The 10,942-nt window shown below is 45.0% G+C and overlaps 3 protein-coding genes across 3 annotated transcripts; 1 reads left to right on the top strand and 2 right to left on the bottom strand.

The window, feature by feature from the left end:
• Nucleotides 1–3,179: 3,179 nt before the first annotated feature.
• LOC120901909 (ornithine decarboxylase 2-like) lies at nucleotides 3,180–4,964 on the bottom strand. Its single transcript, XM_040310272.1, has one exon. It carries the CDS (start codon nucleotides 4,930–4,932, stop codon nucleotides 3,715–3,717), a length of 1,218 nt encoding a protein of 405 aa, XP_040166206.1. The 5' UTR covers nucleotides 4,933–4,964; the 3' UTR covers nucleotides 3,180–3,714.
• Nucleotides 4,965–5,369: 405 nt separating this feature from the next.
• LOC120904112 (ornithine decarboxylase 2-like) lies at nucleotides 5,370–6,632 on the top strand. Its single transcript, XM_040313882.1, has one exon. The coding sequence runs from the start codon at nucleotides 5,382–5,384 to the stop codon at nucleotides 6,594–6,596; it is 1,215 nt and encodes a 404-aa protein (XP_040169816.1). The 5' UTR covers nucleotides 5,370–5,381; the 3' UTR covers nucleotides 6,597–6,632.
• Nucleotides 6,633–6,636: 4 nt separating this feature from the next.
• LOC120904111 (ornithine decarboxylase 1-like) lies at nucleotides 6,637–8,141 on the bottom strand. The gene is made up of 2 exons (XM_040313881.1): nucleotides 6,884–8,141; nucleotides 6,637–6,815 (listed from the first exon to the last, which is right to left on the bottom strand). Exons 1-2 carry the CDS (start codon nucleotides 8,113–8,115, stop codon nucleotides 6,728–6,730), a joined length of 1,320 nt encoding a protein of 439 aa, XP_040169815.1. The 5' UTR covers nucleotides 8,116–8,141; the 3' UTR covers nucleotides 6,637–6,727.
• Nucleotides 8,142–10,942: the final 2,801 nt, after the last annotated feature.

The following is a 10,942-nucleotide window of genomic DNA, read 5'->3' as shown; positions in this document are numbered from 1 at the left end:
TCGGCACAGCTCTCGGCTACTAATTTCCATATTTTAAAGATTAGCATTTTCTATACCGCTTTTTTTTTTGTTTTGTTTATTCCGATGATGACAACATTTTGCAATTAGCATTACGAACCTGATTGGAATATTGGTTGGAGAAAGGATAAAGCTTTCCAAAGGAGATTAATTAGTTTGTTTTTCAGACATTGAAGAACTTTAATAACATTATCAAAAACTTTGAATACGTCTCAAAATGTTTTAAAAAAAACATAAATTCATTGTAATCGTTAGAAAAATATCTTGTTTTCCTGAATGTGTACCTGCATCGATCAAATTGATCGATTCTACAAATCCAATTACATTTGCTTCGACCTACATGCTGCTCATAATCCATTTGCCGCCAACTATAGCGTAGAACGTTACAACTGACTTCTATTTTTAGTTCTCCTGGGAAAAAACATCGCACAGCAGGCATCATCAGAAATAAAAGTGTCTTTACGTGTCTCACATTTTCAATGGAACTTTATGCTTTTATGAAATGTGTATCAAATGGTACGCCCGATTTGCAAGGATTTAATTTGTATGATATTGAGCATTGGAAATGAATTCTAAAAACCAATGAATTGCAATGACAGACTGAAACTAGATATTTATGTTATTGATGATATTGAATGTTATTTATCGCGATTGCATTTCAACAAAATTAGAACAGTGTATGTGCAACAGGTTATTTCAAATCCTCCTTATGAACAACAGCACTTTAGGACGCTAGCATGTAGAAAGCGTGCTCATAGCGAAATGAACATTGAATGAATATTCAGTCTGAGCATGCGTGAGTTCACGATTGACACAGTGGTCGACGACCGTTCGAGTACTGGAACTTTATATTTTCAATACCTTTTCGTTTTCATTTGTTTTCCAAATGTAGAAACATAAGATCTAAGTCGCACTTTTTGTAATAACTTACCAAAACACACACGTAAACTTACCAAACACAAGTTAAAAAAAAACAATGCAAACAGGAAAATACATCTCTTTCCGAATGTGATCGCATTTTTGTGGCTGAAAATAAAAAAAAAAAAACAATTACCTTCTGAAACTGTTTATCATCATTCTATATACTTTGTTTTGGCTCTTTTCCCTTGCCTAATCCATTCCAGTTTATTAGGTTTAATGCATCCAGTTTACATGTTTGCGGTAGAACTATGTAAAATATGTTTTATTTTATTTTTTTTTTCATTTAACATCTCTTATTTAAATCTTCATTATTTAAACTATTGCTAATTATTAGCCTTACCTAAGCTAAATCATTTGGCACACTTTACAGCGCTACTTTATTTTTACAAACACACTCTATGTTCAGACACCACTCAAATGGGTTTTCCGCACTCAACGCTGCTCTATCGAGGAGCTTGCCTGTTTCGCAAAACAAGGTAGTAAAGGTTGTTTAATCTGCTGTTGTTTTCTTTGGTTTCTGTTGCTAGAAAACAGCCGATGACTATCCTGTATGGATTTTGACCCCATATGGTTCCGGACGACCCAGCGCATGAAGCTCGTTTTGAGTGGCCAGACAAACAAGCGGGCGCGTGGTATGTAACCCATTATTGAGTAAGTAGAGGGCGTGGACGCGTTTGCCATCAAATCCTGGATTAAGGCAAACGATGGTTCTAGTGGTAGGTGTGAACAGTTCGGGATACCTTTGTAACAGGCGTAGACTGCGTGGTAGTTAGAGTGCGTGTATGGAATGTAAGGCAGTGAGTTAGATACGTTAGACAAGCTAAAATTTCATTCATAAAACTTCACGTCATTTAAAGTAAAGATAGCGTAGGTGCATCTTAAGGTCTTTATTCAGTCATTAGAAGAAAACGTCAAAGTAAAATACAAAAAAAAATACTTCAAGTTTATTTATTGTGCAAAACTTTATAGAAGGTGCAGTGCCTCGTGCATCTTTTAAGTCTTTTAATGAAATAATGTTGCTGTTTGTTTTTTTCTTCCTAGTCCAGTATGTACTCGTTACCACACTTGTTACAAGTAACTAAAAGATGCCGAGATCTAATCTAAAGCATCTTTCCATAGTGCTCAAAAGATGGCAATATTTGAAATAAAAATTCGGAAAAGTCTTAAACGACTTGGGAAATGCAATGATTGAATGGTGCCTATTGGCGTAATGACCTACGCGACCATGACGGCCTACACAATGCTTTTGAGACTTGTTATATACCACGCAGTTCCGGGCTGGTTAGTTCTTACTACGAGGGAACGGTATCTATCTAAGCACTAGGTCTATGTCTAGGCTTGAACCCACGTCGGGTATCGTGCAAGTTGACGACTATTCTACGGGACCGCTCCTCCTACAATAGGATATTATGTACAACAGTGATTCTTACACTAAAAATAGATCTTGCAAATAAAGTATAGTTGCATCATATCAATTGTTGCATCGAGATATTGTACCGGTTCTTGGAGGATATTCCCTAACATCTATTTTCTCAGCCAGTTTCTCAAGATTCTTTGAACCATTCACTCATTTTTTGAATAATTCCATAATTTTGTTGTCCTATAATTTGTAACGCCAATACAACATGTACTGAATATTACTATTATTATTATTATTATTTTATTATCTACACTTGTCCACCACACGGGCTTAACGAGCTGCTTAGAAAACTTAGTTATAATATATACTTTTAGAATAGTGCAGGAAATAAGGACAAAAATTAGAAACACAATAACACAAATTATTTCATTTATAATGCAACCTAGTTACAATATCTTGGAATCTAAATTTTTCGTTTATTCTCAAATAATTGTAGGCTACTACTACTTATGTTAACAACAAATTACGGAGTGTTTCAATAAGCTGGAGAAAATATTACTAATTTAACGTACAGACAGATCATCTTCCATCATTTTCATTTTCCAGATCATTTTCCATGTCTCGCAATGCAACCGATGATCATAAACCTTCAAACAATTAACACAGTGGGGTAAGATAAACCGAACATTACAGAGCTAAATGATGAAAAGAAGAGAAAAAAAAACTAAAAACGATAAGAAAGATACGATCTTATTCCGATTTTTTTTAATTATCGTAATTTAGCTAACAATTTAAAAAAAATGGTTCGCCTACATATTTTACCAAAAAAACAGTGAATTTAATTCACACCCATTACAGAATCGATCAGTTTTTAAAAAAAGGGGCAATGAAAACATGTAAGATCTATGAAAGAAAACATACTCTGACGCTCTGGTCACGATCAACAATCAATCAACCCGGCATTCGACCAGTAAACCCACTCAACCAACACCCCGCGAACCGTCACTGATGCGCTGATAATGGGAAAAATGATGCTTCGGACATGCGCATCATTCCATTCATAACATTCCTCGCCCACACACATACACACAGATGGATGAGCTAAAGGCATGCAAATAGTTTTCCCTCGCAACAGCAATTAAGTGGCACGTGACAGTACATGCGTGAAGTACGTGCAGTTGCCGGGCGCCAAACACACTTTCCCCCATTCGTTGTAATAAATTCAAACACACAATGAAGCTCACTTTGTTTGTTTGCACTCTCTCTAGCTTAGGAGACTGACTTTATTTTAGCACCGTATTGCATCACTTAACCATACTTTAAATCTAGTTGTTCAACAAAAATGAAACACGCTCCACTTCATCCTTTCACTCTCGCGAAATCTTAACTTAAACAGAACAAAAAAGCCCGCCCTTTCATCCACGCACTGCTTTGACCGCCTCCGCACACATGTAATTGAGCGTCGCACGTGTTAGGCACACCTTCGTGCCGGTTGGCCGAAAGCCATTGTGCCCCCGGCCCAGCAGCTTCGCGTACGCGCCCCGGTTGGGAAACACTAGACAATCGCCGATCTCATGCTCGGGCAGGGAAATTTCCTCCCGAATTACATCATGCTCGCACATGGTGCGGCCGTAGATCACCGACCGTACGCACGGTGCCCCCCGTTTGTCCTCCTGCAGCAACGGACCACTGCCCTGATCGTCGCACCAATCGAACGTATCGTACAGCCCGTCGTCTACGTAGTACCGCACGCGTACCACGGCTCCATCCACATCCTTTTCGTACGACTTCGATACCACATTGACCAGTGCCGTCACTGCCGACTCGACGTAATACTTCCCCGGCTCGGCTATAACCGTCACGGGGGTGGGGACCAACTCCTTCAGCGCTTTATTGATGTAGTACGCGCACCGATCGAACAGCGCACCATTGGCACCGGGATAGCCTCCGCCCACGTCCAGCAGCTCCATCTTCATCCCGAGCGTGCTGCCCACGCGGAAGATCTCGATCGCCTTCCGTATGCCACCGTAAAAGCACTCCGCATCCATACTGCCCGAACCGACGTGGAAGCTGACACCGATCACACTCAACCCGAGCTCCCTGGCACGCGCCAGCAGCGGGCGTGCATCGCGCACCTGATCACAGCCAAACTTTCGCCCCAGGGATAGCTGCGCTGCCGCTGCATCGTGCCGCACGCGCAGTATAAGCTCAGCCTCCGGATAGTGACGGGCCAGCTTTTCCAGCTCATCCGAACCATCGAACGTCATGCGCTTGACGCCGAGCTTTTTCGCGTGCGCAATCGAGCCGATCGATTTGTTCGGATGAGCGTACACGATCCGATCGGGCGTTACGCCCAGCCCCAGCACACTGTCCAGCTCGGCCCGGGACGCACAGTCGAACCCGCAGCCGAGGGCCGCCAGCAGGCGCAGAATCGTCGGATGGCTGTTGCACTTGACCGCGTAGAACGGGGCGACGGTGGGCAGCTTCGCCTGCCAGTTCCGGTGCTTCGCTACGATGTCGTCCAGGTTGAGCACGTTCAGCGGCTCGCCGACGGTCGTCACACGCTTCGCAATCAGCCGGATCAGCTCGTCCACCGAGCTGTGCTCGTCGATCAGTATGTAGCCGGGATCCATCGTCAGTCAAAGTGAACCGGTGCGCAGGAACGATCGATGCCTACTGCCCAGCCCGGCCGGCATTTGTTTACAACCCATTAGCTGCTCGACGGGGAGAGGCCTCCGTGAGAGCCCAGTGCTCGACAGGCCAGCTTAAAACATTAGTATGATCCCGCCCGTATGTTCACACGGCCCGTGCGGCATCGCTGAATCCCATCGCTGAAGTACCTGACGGTTAACAACCTCAATTGCCTGCACTCTAGGTTTCCCCGTTGTTACCAGGCTCGGGCTTTTCGGAGGAGTTCCAGCCGTACATCACTTCTCACATCTAATCGATCGATCTGATCGCTAGAACTTGCTTGCATTCTGGCTTCCATTCATCATCTCCCGCTACACCTGCACCAACACTGTATAAATAGCAGTCAGCAGTGAGGCCGCGGGCTTAGTCTAGTGTGCAGTGTCCGCCCCGAATGGAGTCGCCCCCGGAACCGCTCAGTGTGTTTGCCACCACGAAGGCACTGCTGTTGAAACGTTTCGTCGCCCAAGGCCACACCGAAACGTCGCTCAACATCCTCGATCTGGACGAGATCGTACACAGCCACCACCGAGCCATGGCACGCTTTGGATCGTTTGCGACCCCTTACTACCCGCCCGGCGTTAACAATCATCCCGCCGCGTTAACAATCCTCAGCAAACTCGGTCTCGGGTTTAGCTGCGCCTCGATCGCGGAAATGGGTACCGTGCTGGGTACTGGCGTACCTCCGCAGCGCATCATTCTTGCACATCCGGTCAAATCACCCGACACGATACTGTACGCCAAGCAGCAAGACATCCAGCGCATCGTGTGCGACAGTGTGCAGGAGATCACGAAGGTCCAGCGTCTCTACCCGACGGCGAAGATCATTCTACGCCTGCGGATGTGTGTCACGCAAAAGTTTGGCTGCTGTCCATACAATGACGTGGAGGAGATCTTGCACTACATCAAGTCGGCCCAAACGGTCACCATTGAGGGTATTCATATTGCTTTGCTGCAGACACCCAGTGCACCCTCCCTGCTGGGTGAAACATTGCAAAAAGCTATCCACATCGCTCAGGATGTGTTTAATCTAGCGCACGCTCTTGGCTGTCCAGACATACCGGAGCTTATACTCTCCGGTATGGACAACGTGCCACCGGCAGAGCTGCAGCAGATACCTACCGCCTTTAACCGCGACCCTACCTTGCGCATCATCATCGAAACTGATCGGCAGCTGGTCGAGTCAGCCGTAACGCTACTCGCTTCCGTTCAGTCGAAAAGGGTGATCCGACTAGGGGGAACAGACGGCCCGGTGCTGGAGATAATGTACTTCATCAATGACGGCCGGTACGGGTCGTTCGAGTGGTGGAATGCGGTTGATAAGCGCCCAGCGGTAATCCGGTCAGACGGAACAGTGCTGCACGCGGAGCTGACGTACCCTTCCTCACTGTGGGGACAGTCGTGCGATTCGGCTGACATTATCTGCGAACGGATCGAGCTGCCGGAGCTGGAGATCGGTGACTATCTGGTGTTTTCGGGGATGGGAGCGTACGGGGTAACGCTTGCGTCGCGTTTCAATGGGTTTCCCATCCCGGAAACGGTTGTCTGTGCGGGGCAGAGCACGACGAAGGCGCTTATCGAAAGCACCGGTACTCGGTGGTTAAGCTAGTTGGAGTTGTGGAATAAATAGGCAAGATTGGCTACAGATATTGAAACCATCGTTGAAGTGTTTTTGGTTCGTTGGGCTATGCGTTCCTGTTTATTGTTGTGTAGTTTAACCTAATAATGTTCATCATCACTTTACATTGTGGATCGCTGATCACTTTTGCAGAATTCAGTGATTGGCATGATCTTGCTGGAGCTCATTCCAAGATCTTGTAGTATTCTCCTGAAACATTGTATAACATGTACCAATATAACACCTCATGTTCTAAAACAGATGTCTTCACAACTTACCACGTTCCTTCGCGAAGATACGCCCTAACTTTGGGCAATGGGAACCCATTGAATTGATTCGCAAGAACCATCCCGTATGCTCCGACATTTTCAAACACCACACTATCGCCCACGTCCAGCTCGGGCAGCCTAGCTTCAGCGATTTTATCCACCACATGACACGTTGGGCCCCACAGCGTTGTGTCATACTGTTTGGTGAGCTTGCTCCTTACTATCGGAACAACTTGCTGACCTTCCAAAGCCGTACAGTAGAACGTCCCGAAGATGCCATCGTTCAGATAGTAATACATTCGCGTTTTCTCCGTACCATCCGGCTGCTTCTCCTTCATCACACGCTTCGAGTCCACGAACGATACCAGCGTCACCGCCGACGACACATAGTACCGGCCCGGCTCGGCAATGATGCGAATGTCCGACTCCGCGGGGAAGAATTGATCGATAGCCACGTTCACCGCCTGCGCGTACCGATCGATCGGCTTATCATTATCGCCCGGAAAGCCGCCCCCAATGTCCAGCAGACTAAACTCGTACCCAATCGTCTTGGCGTACTCGAACAAACCCTTCGCTATCTTCACCGCCTCATAGTACACCTCGTGCTCGTCGCAGTCCGACCCGACGTGGAAGCTTATCCCGATCACATTCATCCGCAGGGTGGCGGCATAGCGCAGCAGCTCGGGCGCTTCCGCGATCGGATCACACCCGAACTTCTTGCCCAGCGAGCACCGTACCTTCAGTGAGTCGTGGCGCATGCGCAGCACCAGCCGCGCCTCCGGATAGTACTGATGAATCTTCTCCAGCTCCACCGCACCGTCGAACGTCATCACCGACACCTGCTTGGAGCGGGCGTACAGCAGCGACGGGATCGATTTGGCCGGCTGCGCAAAGATGATGCTCTCCGGCTTCACCCCGCAGCCGAGCATGCGCTCCATCTCGCCCTTCGACGCACAGTCAAAGCCCGTCCCGAGCGTCATCAGCGTCTGCAGGATGCGCGGATCGTCGTTGCACTTCACCGCGTAGTACGGCTTCACGCGCGGCATCTGGGCGCACCAGCCGTAGTGCTTGCGCACCACATCGTCCAGATCGAGCACGTGGAGCGGCTCCTCGTGCGGGCCTATGCGCACCACATCCTGGATCACGTCGCCAATGGACGCTTCATCAGCGAGGAGCGTCAATTCGGGTAGTGAGGTGATATTAGTAGTACTGGAACACACAGATAACTCTTTGGAACTCATCGTTAACGTTTAGAGCAATCGCGATCGGGGTTAGAACAGGAATGAGCCACATGTTTTTTTAGCTAGCTTTATACTACAGAGTTAATTTTAGACTAGAAACAACAATTCATGTATAAATTTCAGAGTAATAGATTCCATTCCAGAAACTAAACATTTTAGAACAGGAATTCGTCATAAATCATTGGAATTTGTTTGATTTGTTTGTGTCTGTGACATTTTTTATGATCAACGACACTATTTTTAGCATCACACTAGCTTAATAAATACCACTTTACTGGTGATCTACGTCTTATTCATTGGCCAACATCCTCTGCCTTTGCGGTGAATTTATCACTCCACCAGCATGGCAGCCGTGAAAGACCTTGAATATCTTGTAATAGTGTTCATTACAGATAGGAATAAAAGTTATTTTCGCTGTCCCATTTGAATCAGATTTAAAATCCATCCTCAATCAATCATCTTCCGAAACAGGCACACTCATCACACTGTTTAAGAGAATGCTTATCATTGAGATAACTGTAACATCACAGTCATGATTCACCGGAACCGGTAACGGTTTCTTAGAGTTTCGATTCTACGATTAGCGTCATTTAACGGTTATCAGTTAAAATTATTGTTATTGTTAGTAGGATGAATGATGGGAAATTCTTGCTTGCGTAGGTATTCTTTAATCCCAGTTTGGCCCTATAACCTACAAAAGATGATCTTGGCAAAATTGGCAAATCATGTGAGGTCAGAAAAGATGAATATTTTTAAAATTAATATTGATGATTACCTACTACACACAGAAGTCAGAATTAATAGCCGTAGCTCCATGGCAAGAAATCATTCATTATATTTGGTCTATGATATCTAGTACATCTTTAAAAAGATCCAGTGCAGTGCACAGAAGGCCATAAACAAATTCTTGTGATATTAGATACAATTTCCAAAATTCACGTTTAATGCCTACCGATGACATCAATGAAACTCGAATATTCGCTTAAGTAATATACAAACATACATATACGCCGGTTTATGTCGATTTTTCAAAAATTCAGTCAAAATACTGTACTCTTCATAATTTCATTATGATAAAATTTCTTAGAATACAGACTTTCAAGTTTATAAAAACAAAATATAGTTTGACGCTTTTCTTGATAAGTTTTGTCAACCTGAGGTTGTGTGCGATTCCCATCTGACCGTGCATCCAGACATACCGCCAAATAGCTTTGCGCCATAAAATGTAAAGTCAAAGTCGATGACATTCAATGATATTCGATAAGCAGTCCATACAAAAATCATCAGTTTCACGGCGAAGGTGGGAGCGCGGGAATAACATTTCAATGAATGTCACACATACACATACATACATTTAGGCGTGAAAAGTATCAGAAATGTTTATATTGGATATTAATTCCATCTTCACAGTGTGATATTGTCTTAGTGTGTCTTGGCGCACGGTGAGTTGCATGCCGGTAGATGACTCGTACGCCATCTCTTCTCAGAACAATTGATCCGATAATAGGTGATCCTCTTCGTTCGAGGAGCGTTGATTTATAGCTGCTAAATCCCAATGAACTGACCGTAAAAGCTACAATGTAATGTATCATCTACCCCTCCGTGGTCTTTTAGAGTCTCCCAAGGAGTAGAACGATCTAGGAAAGTAACGTAATATAATATCAAGAAGTTATCTTAAACGGAATACTTCAGATTCCATGTGGTGTTCCCCACAGTTGCATTTCCATTTGCTACCAGCTAGTCTGATAGTAATCGTGTAGATCGTAATTGCTGCATGTTTGTCTCATTTGGTAGTCCCAACAATTTCATACCAGTAATCAGTGGCAGATTAACCCGAAGGGAACCCCTACGCGGTCACACGAATGTAGTTTGCGTACTGCTTAACACGCCCCTGTCAATAATAACGCGAATGGATAGGAAATACATGTTCAAGGGTATCTGTCTGTTACTTCCCGTGTTGAGAAGGAAAGATTACGTTCAAGCTTGTAGGTTACTGTGTACGGTTGCCCGAATTCCTTTATTATCTCTACTGTGTTTGGTGTTTAGTGGAGGGATGTTTTGAGGCACCCAACACTGTAGAATAGTGCACTTGCCTGCGCTAGGATTAGCTTAATTGGGTCGCATCACAAGCACTTCACCACCTATGAAGGGCTGGGAATTCACTGCTGTACTTTGGCGCTCGATCGTTCACGTAGACTCGGAAACTCTCACTGTTTAGCAAGAGCGTCAAGTGGGTGAAGTTGGTTGGTTGAGTGTCTAGGAACTAGGAACAAGTACGCTCATGCAGTGGGACTAGCATAACAACCACTCGCGCGGTCTAGGCTTGTCCACAATGAGACGATTGTGTCATGCATAGGATCACTTGAAGTTAGAACCCAACACTAGTGAGTCACTATTAGTCAATGCATATGACAGCGTAGCACCACTCGCTTGGACATGAAACGTCATCGAGGATCTCTGCGTGGGGTTTACCTTGATGTCTTGGTAACCATGCATTGTTCCACGGATATTTGGGATCATAGAATGTAGCTTGATTAATTACAGTCTACATGCCATTGTGAATTACTGTCTGTATGACGCCTAACACTTGTGACACACCCATTGACTCTGTCTGTCTGACAAGACGACAATTCAGGCGTTTTCTTCAAGAGCTAGCTTCATAAGCAATTGTCTACATTCTTCTAAGTGAATTTCATTTTCAAGCTTTATAGACTGTTTTCTTCTCCTTATCGTCTGGCGCCGTTATTTGACATCCGTGGTTGATTTCATTAGCCTATCTTAAGCTTTTATGGGCCTGAATACTTGTGAAGCTATACTCATAGGACTC

This window comes from Anopheles arabiensis, chromosome 3 (assembly GCF_016920715.1).
Source record: "Anopheles arabiensis isolate DONGOLA chromosome 3, AaraD3, whole genome shotgun sequence".
Taxonomy (NCBI): domain Eukaryota; kingdom Metazoa; phylum Arthropoda; class Insecta; order Diptera; family Culicidae; genus Anopheles; species Anopheles arabiensis.
Note: the sequence above shows the minus strand (reverse complement) of the source record. Positions and strands in the feature narration are given on the sequence as shown.